This window comes from Xenopus laevis, chromosome 9_10L, assembly GCF_017654675.1.
Source record: "Xenopus laevis strain J_2021 chromosome 9_10L, Xenopus_laevis_v10.1, whole genome shotgun sequence".
NCBI lineage: Eukaryota > Metazoa > Chordata > Amphibia > Anura > Pipidae > Xenopus > Xenopus laevis.
In genome coordinates, this window is record NC_054387.1 from 132,489,865 (window position 1) to 132,509,636 (window position 19,772).

Below are 19,772 nucleotides of genomic sequence, written 5' to 3' on the forward strand. Positions count from 1 at the left end.
GATTTCAATGCAGGATTCTGCTGTAGTAGCACTATTAACTGATACATTTTGTAAAAAACATTTGTGTTTTTCCACGACAGTATCCCTTTAAGTTCAGATTTGGTGCAGTATTTGGCCAAATCAATTTCCAAGGAATGTCCCAAACCCCCTCTGAATATATTCACTATATATATATATATATATATATATATATAGTTTGCTAATCATATAATAATAATAATAATATTATTATTATTATTGTAAAACGTACAAATAAGTATGTTATACAAAATAGTGCAAACATGAATATGTTGTTTTATTTGTTACACTTTAACAAAAATGGTTACAAATCTGTGAAGGCCTCTTACAGGCCAAATACATACATTGTATTGTAAAACTAAAAATGTAAAAAAAATGAATGAACAAAAACACACTATCTTCATGTTCAGAAGCTCCAATAAAGTTTCAAGCTCTTATTTTTCAATGGCTACACCGAGTGATTTTAATAATGGCATTATATCCCTTGTAACATCTCAGAAATTATGTCAGACACTGTGGAAATGACCATAAGTGATGACTAAAGTGAAACATATTTCTGGCAACAACTTTTCACTCAATTTTATCCAAACCTTATTAAATCTTGAGGGCATGAAGCAAGACAGCTTTGTTGTTTGACAAAAAGGAAATAAAACATAATCACATGGGCACATGGAATAAGAGTATAAGAGTAATAGAAAGTCATTAAAATTTCTTACATACTCAGCGGAACTTGAATTTTTACTGAATTTCCAGTATGAAAAATGATTGAACATGCAGCAAACAAGCCCCTATCCTAGTAAAAATAATCTACAAGAAATACCCTCTAAGTGCACTTTGGATTAGTAAATTTACTAAATAGAGTTATTTCTATTTACTTAAAAATGCTGTTAACTTGAACAAGAAAGTAGGATTATATCGTAACCTGTTTTATTTCTGTTATTTCAAACAAAATATTTCTTTTAGGCTTTGCAGAGCCTGTTCTTTTGTTATCAGGAGCCAAGTTGCAGGCAGATCAGCTGGTTTTGCATTATATTTTTCTGCAAATTTTTTATTGAACTTTGCAAAAATATATTTCCAGTAGTCTGAGGCTGTGATGCTGGGGTCAGGCTGAATGGCCCAGTCTGGGTAGATTGTGCGGTATTCTTTATAAGGGTGATATTTACCCTTTGTGTCTGGATTACCAAATTTCCTACAACCAACAACATCAGTTGAACATAATTCTGTAGCCAATATATTATTATAAATATTTCGGTAACCTGCCAAACCCTGAGGTCGATGAATAGATGCAAAGTGCTCCTTATGGTCAGTACCTCCAGCCTCACAGGCGACCATGCAGAAGGGACACTGCTTCCCACAGCCAAACACTCTGTTAAACAGAACATCCTCTGGTTTCAGTGGGAGTTTGGCAAGTACTGATTCTGTGCTGGAAGATTCCATTTCTGATCTGATCTGTTTCTCTGTTTCTGAGAGAAAAAACTCAATGTCTTTTGAGAACTGTTTGACATCTGCTTTGTTTTGAAAGCTGACCAACTGCAACTCCATCTTGGCAATTACTAATTCACTTTTTAACATCTTACAAAATGTTTTCAAGAAATCCGAGGCAGTGAAAGAATATTTTAACTTGTCAAGTACAGTAATGATTTTTTTGCAGATATCAGATAGAATATTTGTTTGCAGTTTTTCTAGTCCCTTTTCATAAGCCTTTAATATGTATTGCTTTAGCCATCTTTTTACATATAACTCATAAGACTTAATGTAGGTGACATACTCAGAGAAATCATGCTCTTCCAGTAGTTTCTCAAGTAAATGTGCTTGAAAGAAAGTGCGGGTGCTCAATTCTTTGGAACTTTTACTGGAAAGAATATCATCTACAATATCTGTCCCCAGAAGCTCAGAAATCTGGTGGGTTATTGCCGGCTTCAGGCAGAGCTCACAGAATTGTTTGGCTCTACTTTGTGTTTCATCCTTTTCCTGGAACAGATTTTTAAAAGTTGTGAAATAATGAGGTTTTAGAATTTCCAGACACAACATAGGATCAGTCTTGAGGAAACTCTCATGCATCTTCTGGAACTTCTGAGCTGCATCCCCCAGGATATGCAGCTTTATATCCAAGTCAAAGTCATGGGTAATGTGCAGGTTTTTAACATCTTTCTCCCTGAGCCTTTCATTGATCATATTGAGTAATTCTTGACAAAAAGTTCCATCATAATCTCCTCCTGTATTAACCTTTTTTATTACATAATCAGAACATCTTGCTATTAGATAGGAAACAAGATGTTCTATTTTGGTCAAGATTTCTTTATAATGTGAATTACATTTCATGTCAACATGGCAATCTTTGATCTGGAATTTATCTTTTCCAAATACATCTAAACATTTTATGCTGAGCAATTTCTCCTTTATAGAGCTCCCTTTGTTGGACAAGTCATGTTTGAGGTCCAGCAGCATTTCCTGACCGACATTACGTTTTTGTAAAAGATTCTTTGGTAACTCAGCTACTGTACTTTCCCACATATTCTCGAATTCCTTTTCTATTTCATCATCCCCAAGCTGACTTTTTCTTTCTCTAACTTGTTTTAGGAGACTAGTGACTTTCTCCTCAACCATTCTTTGATAACTGTCCTCAATTTTCTTTATTTGATATTTCCCCTTTTGGATTCTGATAATCTCATCAATCTTTGCTGTTACAGAATTTTCTAGTTCCTTATGAAGAAAATTCACCCCTCTGGAGAACTCTTCTCTGTATTTTTCAACCAGGTGAACATTATCAGTTTTACTGTCAAAGTATTTTTTTAACAAATCTATCATATTTTCCTCTTCTTTGGACAGTAAAGAAATTAAATCATTTTTTAAAATACTGCATGATTCTGGCTGCAGTTTGTCTTCTGACTGATTCTTGATCTTGTTCTCAGTGCTAATTAGCCAGGTATGAACCTGTTTGCGGAAGTTCCATTCCCACTGAGAGTATTTCATTGCTAATTGATTGTAAGCTTCAGCTACCAGGCTGTTTCTGAAACTGAAAATAAAATTTTCATATTTCACAGAGTTCCACAAGCTTTTTATCCATTCAATAAAATCAACAATTTTCTGGGGTGGGTGAAGACTTTCCTTATTCTCCATGAATTGAAACAAATATTTTTTTAGTTCATACACATTCTCACTGTAGCCAGAGTTTACAGAAGCCATGGGTGGGACACCGTACCAAAGCCCAGGAATATACCAACTGTCTCTCTCAGTGTTATAGGCCATGATATCAGTAAAGCTTTTGATTCCACTCTTTTTTTCCATGGTGGCAGCTATTCTGGTCATTTCATCCAGCTGCTCCAGGAGTTTAATTCTGTCTCTCATGTTATTATCATCAGCAGAAACATCACTCACATTCTGATGCACAAACTGGCAGTTGGGTTTCTTCCCTATATGCTTCATTCTGAGAAATGAATGGATCACAATCTGCAGTGTATCTTTCATTTCTGCTGTATTCTCCATGGCCATATTAATTATAGTGATGTCACTGAGCCCAACCACTAGAGTTGCCAGTTCATTGTCATGTTCAAAACTGTCCTCTAGAGAAGCCAATTCTGGAGCCTTCAGACCTTCAGTGTCAATTGCTAAAACAAACTCACAGTCCAGGGTCTTTTGAAAGTTTTCTTTCAATTTTATTAGTGTTAAAAATGATCCTCGTGTGCATCGTCCACTTGACACTGAAAACTGCAACCCAAACATGGTGTTGAGGAGGGTGGATTTTCCAGTGCTTTGTACGCCCAACACTGTGATTACTCTTATTCTGCATTTGCCTCCAGTTTTATTATCCAGCTCAGTCAGAAGGTGAGATACCCATGTCAAAGGTATGTTAGATGCATCTCCATCTATTAGCTCCAATGGGAACCCATCCAGTAGTAAATCAGCAGCAATTCCTGGGAGATTACTGAACTTACTCTTATCTGGTTTGATTTTTCCTTGATTCACCATGGAACATTCTGCCTCATAAAATTGTCCCATCTCTCGCAGAAAATGTTCTACTCCCAAAGAACTGTCAGATATCTGGTGGTCTAGCTGTTCTAGTTCCTCTTGATTATTGGCTTTATCATTATATTTTTCTTTGTATTTTGCTTTCAACATGGATAGTTTGTTTCTTGCCATTGAGTCAAGTACAAATTTTAGCCATTTAAGGAAAAAATGTTTCTCTGACTGAGACAAATGTGTGATTGCAGAAATAAATTTTGTCATAGCATCTGGTAGAACATGTTGGTTCTGCTCCATGTGTAATTTTTCAAGTGCCTGTTTCAGCTGAGATCTGTATTCTTCTGTACCTTGATTGCCCTGTTTTCTCATTCTGCACAATTCTTTCTCTATCTGGGACACTCGTTTCCATAGATCTCCTTGTAATTTCATTGTTTGTTTCTTGTATTGTACCACATCTTCTATCTCTTTAGTTATTTCATCTACATATATTTTGGCTTTCTTACATTCCTGGGAATTTTCATCCACCTTGATTCCAAGTTCAGTGGCTGTTTTTGCGAAATCTTCCAGTTTTACTCTTTTATTTTTTTTAAAAAATGTCTTGATGATGCTTTGTAACTTGTTGACTAAGTCTGCATCATTTTCTCTTTTGTCTTTTTTAAGTATATGTGATCTGTCAATGCCTAGCAAAGAACATAACTTTTTCAGGTACTTTATAGTGTCTTTACCGACACCTCTCCCACTAATGATGAAATAGAAGCTGGTGTTGGATTTACTACACTTGGTTAATAGCTCACACTGTCTCTCATTAATACTCTCAGCAAATACAAACACTGCTGATGAGACCTGGGTTAGGAAGCTGAATTGGGTCCAGTTAGACTCTATGTCTCCACGCAAATTAGTAACAGCAATAGGTTCTGGGAAAGTATCAGAATTCTCTCTTCCAACAGGTAAATACCAGGAGATTTCCACTAGGCCATCAGAGATTTCTCTTTCAATATTTCCACCTTTTATATTTTCATGAATAAAGAAGTCCTGGTTCTGCTGAACTGGGCTGAGAACTTGATTGAGGATTTTGGATTTTGATAAATTGATTTGCCCCAGTCTTGCAAAGGAAAAAAAAGGCATTTTAATTTGAATCATATTTTCTTCTATAAAACCCTTACTCTCTGCCATAGTGTGGGGTCTCCATCTCTTGACAATGTCTCTCATAGCCCAGAGCATGAAGGTACATTCTGCACCATCACCAGCAGGGAGAAGCAGTGGGACAGCAAACTGACACATGGACATTTTTGAGAAAATGTTCTGCTGTAAAAACATATCTGAGCAATGCAAGAGAACACACAGAATATCTAATGGATTGATGAAATTAAAATCATTCTCTTTGCTATAAAAATCCAAATTATCAGATAGATCTTCGTCTGTACTATCATAATCTTTCTCTGAAACCATTTGTGGAAATGTATTGTCTTCTGTGCTATCAGCATCTGACCCTGAATTTGCAGAAATGTCCACAAGTTGAATTGTTCTTGCAGTACTGTCTAGTGCCATCAGTTTCCTTAGGAGAGCCCAGGGAAGATCTTGCACAGTCTGGGGGGCAACTTCATTTATATTCTCCTGCCCAATTTCCAGGATGCCTCTAAGGGTGATCTTAGAATCTTTATGGGATTCTATGATTTCATTCAGGGTGTTTCTTTTTCCTTAAAAAGTAAGAAAAAGTAATCATATATACATATGATCTTTTATTTTGTACATGTATATGTATATATATGTTTAAAAGAACATAGCTATGTTATGGGCATAAGGTAAAAAATTGGCAACACACTTAATATATTATATATTAGATATAATAGATCTACAATAGGAGTATGATATAGAGAATAATAATATACACAAAAGAAGAGTGTAAGAGCTATATTTAAAGGAGACATATAGGACAAATGAAAAACCCTAATTGTGTAGGCAATTAATAATATGGTGTTGCTTTTAAAGGGTGCTAGAAATTAATATTATCTTTAAATATAGCCGCTTTATTGGAGCCAGAAGCACAGCAGGAGGGGGCCAGCCAATCACAGCCCTACAGTCACACAAGCACAGACAGGCTTCAGTTCCCTATCAGGTCCTGCTAGCTGCTGATTGGTTCCTGTCCTACAGTGCAGTGAGCTGAGTGCACAGCCTGGGAATTCAGGGAGCAGCAAGTGGAAGAGAAGGGAGGGATTATTAGGGTTTTTGCAGAAATATTCAATAAATCAGCCTGAAACACTACTTTTTTAAGCACAATTCTTCTATATCTAAATGAGTATAATGCACTGGTACATTCCTATTTTTGACACAAAATGTGTCATTTAAGGTTGAAATAAGCACAGCTAGCTCTCATTTTCCTATATACAAAACTAAAGTCACTGTGCTCCCTAGTTAAAAAAAACATAAATCTCTTGGGAAGTATTGAACCACTATACTAAGTTACATTAAACATTAAAAGAATAAACAGTGCTCCTTAATGCTATGAACACATGATACAATGTGCACTAACAATTTTTGAAGCCCTGAGGAGTATTCAACTGGGAGAGTTTTGGCTATTTCCACCTGTTTGGTAGCTATATGTGGACGCTATTGATATATTTATATTGATATTGTATATTGATACATTGAATTATGAGTTCATGGGTTTAAGGAGTGTTGTTTATTCTGTTTCCCTCCATATGTAGTAAAAGGCAGTAAGTTAAACAAGAGCAGTAAACCACAGCAAACAATAAGATGTTTGCTTTTAAACAGGTGAAAAGCGTGGCATAGAGAACCTCATGGTGGACAAAGAGAGAGAGAGTCTAGAGAGCTGCCGGCAGGCCCAGAGAGCTGAGAGGCACTCTAAGGGGCTGGTAGTCGCATTGTATGATTGAATGTGCTGGACTCACCTGAAGAGAATTTTAAAGCATCCGAAGAGGATTTGGAGTGAGTACCCTAAAAAAGTGCTTGAAGATACAGAGACTGTTTATTGAAAGGACATTAAAGGACTTTGCCTCCTTTAGTTAACTAGACAGATTTCGCTAGCAAGTTAGTTAGTTAGTTAGATATACCTATTATTGAAGTGTTGCCTAAAGTAATGTTGCATAGAGAAATAACCAGGCCCAGATTGTTAAAAATGACTTAATATTTTAATGCATTTGTCGACTGTGTTGCCATCTTTTTATTCCAAAGATGGGTCAGTAATTTCTACGTTGTGATCAACAGCACCCGCTGTATCCTCTGCTGGGCTGTGCAAATCTTTACTAATGCCTGAAAAACCGTGTATGTTAATTATCATTCAACATTGTTGTCTGATGATTAAAAAAACACAACACAGAGGAATCTGCTTCTACAATGAAATCTCCATTCCCTTGTAAACGGGATTACATGCATTCATTTGGCAAGGTAATGGAGTGGCTGGTTTTCTATTCTGATAATTAGTGGTGCCTAAAACCAGAATGTAAATAGCACATAACATCCAACACATACAGTAAGTGTTAGTGGATGATACAATAGCCTACTCTCATAAAGAGTCCAAAACAGGTGCAATGCATATGTTGTTGCAGGGGATACTGTAGAAGGAAAACTTGTTAAAACATCAGTTACTAGTGACAAGAGTATCAATCATGACTCTTCTGATTAATGATTCACAGTTGCACCTGGAATTAAGTGAAGGTCTTCCAATGTATCTTTCAAGAATGTTGCCTGTGCCATGTGCAAGTTTAGGAAGACAGTGGAAGCTTAGGGTGCTAAATGTATGATTAAAATCTTGGTATAGGAAGCCAGTGTTTGGGTTCCTAGTTCTGGGCTGATTTTTCCTTGGGGTAGAATTTGTTTAGCCATACAATTCAATGGAAGGGGGTCCACTCCGGAGCAGACAAGTCAGTTACCTAATATGTCCTCAGGGTCATTGACTCAAGGGTGTTTGTGAGTATATAGAGAGTAACTAAACACTACATTTTCACAAACTTTGCCAGTATAAAGGCATCTCTGTAATGTATTAACTAGGGAAGGCTTTTCACAGGGTTAAAAGCTGTAGGAAAATGAAATGTCATTAAAATGTTGCCTAATGAACATACGTCAGTAAATTCCCCCTGTAAGCAAGGAAAATTGTTGCAAAGCAAAACCTTTATGGTTTGATAGAAATGTTGGTGCCCAGGTAAGGTGTTCAAGTGTGCTGAATAGCTGAAAAGTTTGTTATGTACAAGAAGGCCAATAAAGCATGCAAAAATGCTATCAGAAAAAATAAACAGAAAATGAAAAGGGTATTATAGTGAGGATGCGTAATATCAGAGGGGGTCAGCTGGTTGATGAGAACAGAAAAAATGCAGACATTCTGAACTGTTATTTTTTTTGTCTGTCTTCACAAATGAGGAACCAGTAAATGAAGATTTCCTTCTTAATAGTCCCAATCCAGTCCCAGACCTAATATTGTATGGTTCACACATGAGGATATTAAAATGAGACTAGAACATGTTAAGATAAACAAAAGTACGGGGCCAGAAGGTATTCATCCCAGTGTACTAGAGCGCTTAGCTCTGTGATTACCAAACCTCTCTTAATTTTAACTTAATTTTTCAGGATTCATTGAGGTCTGGCACAGTGCTGAGAGACTGGTGTATTGCTAATGTGGTGCCGATATTCAAAAACGGATACCGTTCTCAGCCTCAAAACTATAGGCCAGTTCGTCTGACATCAGTGGTAGGAAAGCTTTTTGAAGGATTATTAAAGGATAAGATACTGGACTTCATTGCAAATCATAATACTATGAGTCTGTGCCAGCATGGTTTTATAGATCTTTTATAGATCTTGCCAGCCTAATTTTATTTCTTTTTTTGAGAAGGTCAGCAGGGGCCTCAATTCTGGGATGACAGTGGATGTGATCTACTTAGACTCTGTGTGTGTGTGTATTATTATTCTACATGGGGCCACCCGTAGGTGCATTCGCAGATCCCACTGAGATGAGGCATTGCACTAATAAGTACCAGAGACCCAGTCTCCCCTAATACCACTGCAGAGTGGCTCAGTGTCATCAGGTAAGTGCCACATATGGAGTGTAACACTGACAGAAGGGTTTTAATACAGTTACATATTTAAAAGAAACAGTGAGGGATGACATAGTTAGTTTAGTATCAGTGCAAGGTCAATTGGTTAATGAGAGCAAGCCTGGACTGGCATTCAAAACAGGCCCTGGCATATCAAGCACAGAGAGGCCCAAACATCCCCCACTGGACTAATAAATAGTAACTCTCTACGGCATCTTACAGCAGCCCCTCTGTATTTGCCACAGTCCATAGATTGTCAACCCATGCCTGGATGAGAGCAGGGGAAAAGCAGAGAATCTAAACTGTTATTTTTCATCTGTCTATAAATAAGGCTCTCTTTTTAATACACTCAATTCTAATAATTTAGCTATTTATGGATGGGTGTCTCAGAAAGAAAGTCAAAAGGGACTAGAGCATGTGCAGATAAACAAAGGTCCAGTACTAGATGGCTTTCAACCTAGACAATGGTGAGAATGGTGTGTGGCAGAATAGCATGAGAGTTCTCTGGTATTAGGGTGTATCCACTAGTTGCAGTGCCTCAGCCCACTGTGCCAACTTTGTTGGACCCACAGTCAGAGCATGTAAGCAGTCCTCTTGTAGATGTGTCCATTAAAGAACTGAAGTCTCCACAGAAGTATATGAGGGATACTGGTAAGTTCAAAATCTTCTTGGCGATGAGGGGGGTACACATACATTAAGGGGCCCATTCACCAAGCTCGAGTGAAGGATTCGAAGTAAAAAAACTTCGAATTTCGAAGTGTTTTTTGGGCTACTTCGACCATCGAATTGGCTACTTCGACCTTCGACTACAACTTTGAATCGAAGGATTCGAACTAAAAATCGTTCGACTATTCGATAGTCTTTAAGAAAAAACTTCGACCCATTAGTTCGCCACCTAAAAGCTACCGAACCCCATAGGCTTGGCTAAGTTTTTTTGGTCAAAGGATAATCCTTCGATCATTGGATTAAAATCCTCCGAATCGAACGATTATTCCTTCGATCATTCGATCAAACTATTTGCACAAAAATCCTTCAACTTCGATTTTCGAAGTCAAAGGATTTTAATTCCCAGTCAAATATCGAGGGTTAACTAACCCTCGATATTAGACCCTTGATGAATTTGCCCCTAATTATAGTGATAGGTAGATAAAGTATAGTTCAGTATCATAAACCTTCCAAAATGCTGTAGCAGTGAGAAAATAGTATTCTTCCTGATTACAACAGCCACAACTCGATCATCGGTGGAGAAAGTGGAGTGATAAGTGCCCATGGGTAGGATGGTCCTAAGTGGCAAGACTTTGTCTTGTAAGCAGGAGTAATATGAAGGGAGTCAATTTCTTGAGTTAGTTATACATAAGACTATGCTTAAATTTAAGGGGCAGATTTACTAAATTCGAGTGAATGATTCGAATGAAAAAAACTTCGAATTTCGAAGTGTTTTTTGGGCTACTTTGACCATCGAATGGGCTACTTCGACCTTCGACTACGACTATCGAAGGATTCGAACTAAAAATCGTTTGACTATTCGACCATTCGATAGTCGAAGTACTGTCTCTTTAAAAAAAAATTCGACCCCCTAGTTCGGCAGCTAAAAGCTACCGAACTCAATGTTAGCCTATGGGGAAGGTCCCCATAGGCTTGCCTAAGTTTTTTTCATCGAAGGATATTCATTCGATCGTTGAATTAAAATCCTTCGAATCGTTCGATTCGAAGGATTTAATCGTTCGATCGAATGAATAATCCTTTGATCGATCGATCGAATTTCCTGCGCTAAATCCTTCGAATTCGATATTCGAATTCGAAGGATTTAAATTCCTAGTCGAATATCGAGGGTTAATTAACCCTCGATATTCGACCCATAGTAAATCTGCCCCTAAGTGTCTTAACATTCCAGGCTATAACTTTTCAGAGAACCATAATGATAGGTGGGGCAAAGCAGCTTATGGGAAACAATGAACATTAAGCCAGGTATATTTATATAATATATTACACCAATGATTCATCTAACTGTCGCAGAGTGAAGTGCTACAGACTGACTAGCTGGGTCTGTTTAGCCTCAGGGGTCTAATTGGTAGCCCTTAAAACTTTATGTGGTCACTTTCAGAATCTCTGACTGAGAGAGACACAGAGAGAGGTCTAACAACTTGACATATTGAAGTCTTTGCATATGTACACATATGATTGCCTGAGGTCTGTTAAATTGCTGCCATTTTATTTTTTCCTGAACTCTTTCTGCTACGGAACGCTGTTTTTGTTGTTAAAATTGTTTTTGCCGTTCTTTTACAACCTGTTGCTCCCGGCTGAAATAAAACCATATTTTCTTTGAGATTTGCTGTCCTGACATTAATATTGATATTGAGTGTATTCATGGAGATCTAAGGAAACACCCTACAGCCCAGATAACCTTGAAAGTCAATGACAGCCAGTGTCCTGCTGTGTTGCAGTTGTACCCTGGCCCAAAGAGGTAAACAGATCTATCATGTTAATCCCTTAAAGCCAAGGAAAACTGAAGGCACCATGTTTAATCATCCTGCCCCCAATGACAAGGATCTGGGGCCACATCTTCCTACCAGAGAAGGATTATAGAGTCGGGCTTCAGCTGCAGAAGTCAGGGCCTCCTGCAAACAGGAGAGGTATATGAGAGTGAGGCGAGTCACTTCTTTGTTATCAGCAATACTTCTCATAACCTGTGCTATTGTCGGCTGCCAATACCTTCCACAGTGCTTGAAAGTAGAATATCAGACAATATCCATGGCATAAATACTAGTAGGTTTTGTTTGCATTCTTTTTGCAGGGTAAAGAGGTTGTGACAAATGTTGGCAAGATGCTCCCCTATAATAAAATGTCATAGACAAATAACCCAATCTAGTTTGTTGGCAAACTCCAATGACAACAAGGGGAATGTACATTTTTTTATTGTATCTATTACCTTTCTTTTCTTTCTCTTCTTCCCCTGATGGATCAACAGCTTTTTCTCCCTGTACAACAATTTCCCCTGAAAATTCTTTTGCTTGATCGTCCATGTTTTTATCGGTGCCTGAAAATGGCAGATAACATTGAATACATATATATTAGTACATAATAGCAAATTCTCATTTCCTGTCCCAGTGATAAAACACATCATATGCACACTTGCAAATTATAGGTCTAAAAATATATCTCCAGGTCCTTACATATATAAGGGGTAATTTACAGTTGTAAGTGCAATAGACAAAGTTCACTTTTGGACACAATTCAAAATGTTTTGAGGGAAAGAGGTTATGCCTAATATTGGGTAACTACTGCCTGTAATATGGATATGGGATCCATTATCCAGAAACCTGTGATACAGAAAGTTCCTAATTACTCAAAGGCCATCTTCCATAGACTTCATTATAATCAAATAATCCAAATTTCTCTATGTAATAATAAAACAGTAGCTTCTACTTGATCCCAACTAAGATATAATTAATCCTAATTGGAAGCAAAACCAGCCTTTTGGGTTTATATAATGTTTATATGATTTTCTAGTAGACTTAAGGTATGGAGACCCAAATTAAGAAAAGATCCATTATCCAGAAAACCCCAGGTCCTGAGCATTCTGGATAATATGTTCCATACCTGTAATTAGGCAAAAGCAAATAACCAGTCCCAGTACCAACTTTTGCTCCCAAAGATAGGCCAGGAGACTCTTCTTTGTGGCTTGCAGTACCCATTGCTGCTGGACTATCAATATATTTAGTGGTGGCTGAAAGCAGAATGTGAATGTTGGATTGTATCCAACTAAAGTTGTCATCTAACCATTATTTCACAGGTCCAGTCATTAAAATTCCAGTCAAAATCAAAGCCGGTATAACAGATCTAATGGCAATGTACTGCCCTTTCTCCTCAAGTTCCTGTCTCTGATCAGAGGTCCCTGTCCCGTATCTGGTGCTAGTGGTTGTCCAGGAATCTACAAAACCTTTAAAACTGACACTATCTTTTTTAATTTATTGTTTGAACTTGTTTTCTAGAAAGTTTTAGCTTGCCATGTAATCTTGGGAAACATTGTTTGGAGGTTCCTTAACCTTCTCCTGAAGGGTAGCACAATGATCTGCAGGTTTCTGTTCTTCTACTTCTACTCTGCATTTCTGAAGCCAGCTAAATATACTGGGCTTTGGCATGTAGAGAAATGACCTATGCAGTCTGTGTTTCCACTGCTAATGTGTGATGGAGCTGTACTGCATTATCCTGTAGAAGCAACTCTTTGCTAACAAGCTCCCCATTCCTTAGCTTTACATATCTTAGTCTGACCCCTTGACATTGCCTGCTTGTCTGTTGACCATTCTGGTCATTTTAACTGTTTATTCTCCTTCTTTGTGACTTTTCCTTTACCCTTTGCATATTGCACTTTTGCCTGCCTTGTTATTTAGCTGTTTTTAATATTACTTGTTTCAAAATGGAAGCATCAGCACTGTCTTTCCTTTGTCTACACTCTGTTCCTCATGTGTCCTTGCCCTGCATCTATAGCAGTGAGAATCCATAGTGACACCTGGTATAGGACCAATTAGCAGCCTCTACTTTGTGTTCTGTGTTTCACTTCGTATCCTATAAGTGCTAGATAACAGTCACACATAAGTATTAGTACATTATAGTGTCACTCTCTATGCTACAATTATTAAACAGGAAATAATCATTATGTAATATAGATACATACTAAAAATGCACCCCAAAGTGAACAGACTTGTAAAAGGGATTTTAATGCATTCTTTTGGGATGGTAAAAGGGGTATAACTAATATTGGTGAGATACTACATAGCCATTTCCAGTTTGCAAAAATCAATAAAATACCGTTATCCTAAAGGTTACTCTGTGATATTGGGTGTCAAAATGTTTACTGAAACAGTACCTAGGTACTTGTACATGGTAAAGTAGATTAAAAAGCCTTTATTGTGTCATTGCTTAGACCAAGAATACAGCAACGTTTCAAAGGCTTTTTAATCTACTCACACTCCTAGACCGGATGGCCGTCATGGCGGTGGGATTTCTTCTCTCCCCCAAATGTAGGTTTCAAAATCTAACTACACCGACTTCTCTCTCCTTCACTTCTTTTGAAGTCCACAGCATATGTTTGTTTTCTCCAATCTCTCTGCGTGTTGCTGTCATATATCGCCCCCCAGGTCCCTACTCCACCTTCTTGGATCACTTTGCGGCCTGGCTTCCATACTTTCTCTCCAGTGAGACACCTGCTCTCATTTTAGGGGACTTCAACATCCTCATTGACAACTCTGCTTCTGCTGCCACCTCTAAACTTCTCTCTCTAACAGCTTCATTTGGTCTCTCTCAGTGGACCGACTCACCTACAAACACCGAGGGTCATGCTCTTGACCTTATATTCTGCCACTCATGCTGCCCATCCAACTTAATTAACTCTCCCTACCCTCTGTCTGACCATCATCTACTCTCCTTTCAGATACTGCTTTCACCTGCACCTTCACAACCATCTCTCTCTACCCACACGTATAGAAACCTTAATGCCTTTGAACCACAACAATTATCAACAGTATCAGCACAATCCATATCTCATATTAATACTCTCTCCTGTCCCAATATGGTAGCTTCTCTCTACAATGATGCCCTTTCAACAGCACTTGACTCCCTTGCACCTTCTACCACCCGTCACAGCCGGCCAGCTAAACCCCAACCCTGGCACACTAGTGTAACTCGGTACCTCAGAAGATGTAGTAGATCAGCTGAGTGATGGTGGAGAAAGTCACGAACTGATCCTGACTTCATCCACTTCAAATTCATGCTCTCCTGCTATAACCGAGCTCTATCATTAGCCAAAGAACAATACTTCTCTTATCTAATATCTACTATGTCCTCCAAACCACAGCAGCTGTTTGCCACATTTAACTCACTCCTATGCCCCCCTCCACCTCCTCCACCTATTAATGTTACCGTCCAAGACCTTGCTCATTTCTTTAATGAAAAAATCGATCTCATTAGGCTGAGCATACCGTCCGACAACAATCTCAGACCAACGTGCAGTCCACTCACATCTACTTTGCACTCCTTCACCCCTGCAACTCTAGATGAAGTTAGCAAACTTCTAGCCAGCTCAAAACGCACCACCTGCTCCCTTGACCCCATACCCTCTCGCCTTCTCCACCCAATCTCTGATACACTCGCTCCTGCAATTACCCACCTATTCAATCTTTCACTCTCTACTGGTACCTTTCCATCATTATACAAACAAGCACTAATCACTCCTATCCTCAAAAAACCTTCCCTTGATCCCAGCTCTCCCACTAACTATCGACTGGTCTCCCTTCTTCCATTCGCATCCAAATTACTAGAAAGGCTTGTTTACAAACGCCTGATCCAGCATCTCACCCACAACTCCCTTCTCGACCCATTGCAATCCGCTTCCGCCCATCACTCTCGACTGAAACTGCACTCACCAAAGTAACCAATGATCTTCTATTGGCAAAGTCTAAAGGTCATTATTCCATTCTAATCCTTCTAGATCTCTCTGCAGCCTTTGACACAGTTGACCACACACTCCTCCTTGACATTCTACACTCATCTGGCTTTCGGGACACTGCTCTTTCATGGTTTACATCTTATCTGTCTGACCGTTCCTTTAAAGTTGCCTTCTCTAACTCTACTTCTACTACTTTCCCACTCTCTGTTGGAGTTCCTCAAGGCTCTGTTCTTGGCCCCCTGCTGTTCTCGCTCTATACAACTTCACTAGGAAAACTCATTCAGTCATTTGGACTTCAGTATCACCTTTATGCTGATGACACCCAACTCTACTTGTCTACTCCTGATCTTTCTAATTCTGTCCTTTCCCAAGTCACAGACTGTCTCTCTGCTGTCTCCTCCTGGATGTCACAGCGCCACCTGAAACTGAACCTTTCTAAAACAGAACTCATCATATTTCCTCCAAGATCTTCCCCTGTCCCTCAGATATCACTCACCGTAAACAACACCACCTTTCATTCCACCACACAGGCTGCCTAGGAGTCATCTTAGACTCTCATCTGTCTTTTTCACCACACATTCAAACACTTGCAAAATCTTGCCGTATTCAACTGCGCAACATTGCTCGAATACGACCGTATCTCAGTTCAGAATCAACTAAAACACTGATTCAGTCTCTTATCATCTCCCGCCTTGATTACTGCAACTTACTCCTCACAGGTATTCCAACAAGTCACCTTTTCACAACTCCAATCTATTCTAAACGCGGCCGCTAGACTCATTCATCTATCTCGCCGCTCAACATCAGCTGCTCCCATATGTATGTCCCTTCACTGGCTCCCAATCTCTTCTAGAATCAAATTCAAATTACTTACACTCACATTCAAGGCCCTTAATAATGAAACCCCTCCCTATATTTCATCTCTAATCTCCAAATACTCTCCTTCATGAAACCTACGCTCTGCTTCTGATCTTCGCCTCACTTCTCCTCTGGTCACTTCTGCCCATTCTCACCTACAAGACTTCTCTCGGGCTTCTGCTTTTCTCTGGAACTCTCTGCCACAAGCTGTCAGACTTTCTCCTTCCTTCCAAACTTTCAAGCGCTCCTTAAAGACCCATCTGTTTAAAGAGGCCTATTCAATGTACCTTAATTAATCATTGCTGTATCAAAAATGACAAAGTGTTTATACAATCCTAATGTCTCAATTGTACCCTAACATTTTAGTTTGTAAACCCTATTGTACTCTGTAATCCTTGTCTGTTATCCACCATTTATTCCCTGTTTGCTATAACTGCAGTAAAGCACTGCGTATCTTGACAGCGCTATATAAATAAATGATGATGATGATGATCTACTGTACGTTTTATTACATGACCCCCAACATTACCATAATCCTCATAATGACTGGGAGTTTTAGTATATGTCAATAACATTACCTCTTCCTTCTTCACAAAAGGCTCAGAGAGCTTCTTCTTTCTGTGCAACAACTTCCTCTGAATCCTGTGCTGTTGCTTGGCTGCCAGTGCTTTATGGATGCCTGAGGGCAGAATATAAATGTCAGATGATGCATAACACATATTTATAGGTTAACAGTATAATGGCACACCCTTGCTACCTGTCCTGGGAAAACACAACATTTGCTCCTATGTTGCTAATATGCAAAGGACATAGGTTGGCGAGGTGTTGCCTTGTATTGAGAAGGATTCTGTAGAGTGATTGAAAATTGCTTTATTTATAATTAGCAAAACAGGATACATACTCCAACCTGCATACTATATGTGGTAAAATCAAGCATCCTGTATTAGCAAGAGCCTTCAGTCCCATCTTTATGGTGTTGCTCTATTCGTAATCAATGAAACACACATTTTCCCAACATTCCACCCCTTGATCCACTGATATTGTGATACTGAAACATCTCCAAAGCACTGATATGAATGGGCAATACGTGACGTTTGCCAGATATGTTACTGGCCTTCATGCATCTTATCTGTTTCACTACAGTATATAATGTGATGTTCTCCTCAAAATTCAGCCCATGAGTTATTTCAAACAGATGAAAATATAAGTGCTCCTAGCAGAGGAGTATAAGAACACATTTGCTGCTTTGCACTTGTAATGTGAAATTATCTTTCTACAAGTCAAAAACTGTATCACAGCAGAGAAGAAAGACTATCAGGAGAGGTATAAGACCCATGATATCTGGTGGTCATTCCTCTTTATCCATATACAGGTATTGCTTATCATCAATAATATATTTTGCAATAATAATGACTAACAAATCTAAAAACATTTATCTGTGAGTTATTTTAATATGTTTGACTCATTCCTGCCTTCCCAACAGTTCTCCCTCACAATGTTCATCTCTCCCATCTGACCCAGCAGAACCGCTGCATCATCAATGCTACTTCCTTCTTTAGCTTCTAAAGCAAAATCTGGGGCTTTCCAGTGCTCCGGAGCTGTCGTGAGCAGTTTCTTTTTAACCAATGGAGTAAAATGGGTCATATCTGGGCTTCGCCAGTCAGTTTCTACATGTCTCACCCCTCTATCAGATATAGTATTATACCAGTCATACATCCCATTGCTCTCAGTCTTTCCATCAGTTGTAGATACCCATGGGGTCTGATCTATCAGTTCATAGGGGGAAATCTGTAGTTTATGCAAATCAGGTGCAGTAAGGAAAATGTCCCTGATGTGTGAAATTCCCATTTCTTATAGAGACACTTCCTAACTCCACTGCTTCTCTGTCAGTCAACATAATTCCATTATCTCCCAAGTCCTAGACCCTTAAAGGCATTGTTCACCTTCAAGTTAACTTTGTTTGTTATAGAATGGCCAATTCTTAGCAACTTTTCAACTAGTCTTTATTATTTATTTGTTTTTTATATCGTTTTTTAATTAATTGAGAGAGAATCTTTTGACTATCACCAGCTTTCAAATGGGGGTCACTGACCCCATCTCAAAGCAAATGCTCAGAAAGTCTACAAACATAATTTTACTGCTACTTTGAATTACTCATCTTTCTATTCAGGTCTCTCCTATTCATATTCCAGTCTTTCATTTAAATCAATGCATGGTCGCTAGGGGAATTTGGACCCTAACAACCAGACGGCTGAAATTGCAAACTGGAGAGCTGCTGAATGAAAAGTTAAATAAATAAAAAAACACAAATAATAAAAAATAAAAACCAGTTGCAGAATATCTCTTTGTATAACATATTAAAAGTTAATTTAAAGGTAAACAACCCCTTTTAAACCCATTTGAGCCATCTCTCTCCATTTTTATCCTGTTTCAGTTCATTATTGACTTGTTCATTGTTCCTGATTGTTTTTGATTCCTTCTTCTTCTCTTTTTATTAACTGTTTTTATAACACATTGTTCAAATTGTGTAGCTATTTGTTCTTTCATCTGTTCTGCATATTAACTGTATGATCTAAGATCCTGAAGCAGTTCCCTGATTGTCTGCAGTTCCAGCTCTAAATCTACAATCTGCTCAGCCTGCTGCTTTTCACCTGAAATCATAACCAGCACCTTCTGCTTTTCTTTTTCTGTTGTCCTACTTTGACTTATCAAGGCTGCACATTTTAGGTTAGCCACTTCTATATCTGGAACACTCACGGGCAGCAGATACAAACAGCCCTAAGACTGTTACCCAACTGAGTAGTACCCAGATTTTCCTTAATATTTTTTCCTGCCCCTTTCAACCTTTTTCAACCAATACTCATACTATCTCAAACTGTTTGTTTCACTAAACAACAATGGCAAATACACAATACACAAAGCAGGTAAACAAGACACAAAACCAGTAATCAATCCACAGAACCCAACTTCTGGTACCAATGTAATGTGAAGGGTTCTTTTAGCTTCTGTAGAGTGACTGGCCACACATATAATTAGATAAAGCAAATAAGTGATTTAGTGATACTTAGCACAAGAGCTGAGGGAATCCTCACACACTGGCTGAGCAGCAATTCAGAGATAACCAGACACTTTCCAGTCCAGACAGAAGTCACCTGGAAACCCCCAGGAGGAGCTTTCTGTACTGTATGATTAGCAAAACAGGATACATACACCAGCTTGCACACTATATATGGTCAAATCAAGCCTTTTGTGGTTTGTTACATCCTTTAATAGCAAAAGTCTTCAGCGCCATTTTAAGGCGTTGCTCTCAGTGCATCACTTATTTTCCCTGCATTGTTATATTATTGTGCCAGAGAAATATAACATATAACATAATAAGTCCAGTTTACTGAAGAGCAATGTGATACCATGATCTTAATGACTAGTGGAGGTATCTGTATATT

At 38.5% G+C, this 19,772-nt stretch overlaps 1 protein-coding gene across 3 annotated transcripts; it reads right to left on the minus strand.

Moving 5' to 3' along the window:
• Positions 1-271: 271 nt before the first annotated feature.
• Positions 272-19,501, minus strand: LOC108703857 (up-regulator of cell proliferation). 3 transcript variants are annotated; one of them, XM_041576370.1, is made up of 4 exons: positions 19,422-19,501; positions 16,908-17,008; positions 11,956-12,063; positions 272-5,678 (listed from the first exon to the last, which is right to left on the minus strand). In XM_041576370.1, exons 3-4 carry the CDS (start codon positions 12,047-12,049, stop codon positions 955-957), a joined length of 4,818 nt encoding a protein of 1,605 aa, XP_041432304.1. In that variant the 5' UTR covers positions 12,050-12,063; positions 16,908-17,008; positions 19,422-19,501; the 3' UTR covers positions 272-954. The 3 variants fall into 3 exon arrangements, with proteins under 3 accessions (XP_041432304.1, XP_041432303.1, XP_041432302.1); XM_041576369.1 differs by having other exon boundaries at positions 19,394-19,487; XM_041576368.1 differs by having other exon boundaries at positions 16,908-19,489.
• Between the last annotated feature and the right edge of the window lie 271 nt (positions 19,502-19,772).

Bases quoted from the DNA above. Each gene is read 5' to 3' on its own strand.
- LOC108703857 (XM_041576370.1), bottom strand. From the start codon at position 12,049: ATGGACGATCAAGCAAAAGAATTTTCAGGGGAAATTGTTGTACAGGGA. The intron at 5,679-11,955 runs GTAATAGATACA...TTACTTTTTAAG, and splicing joins AGAAGAGAAAGAAAAGAAAG to GAAAAAGAAACACCCTGAAT.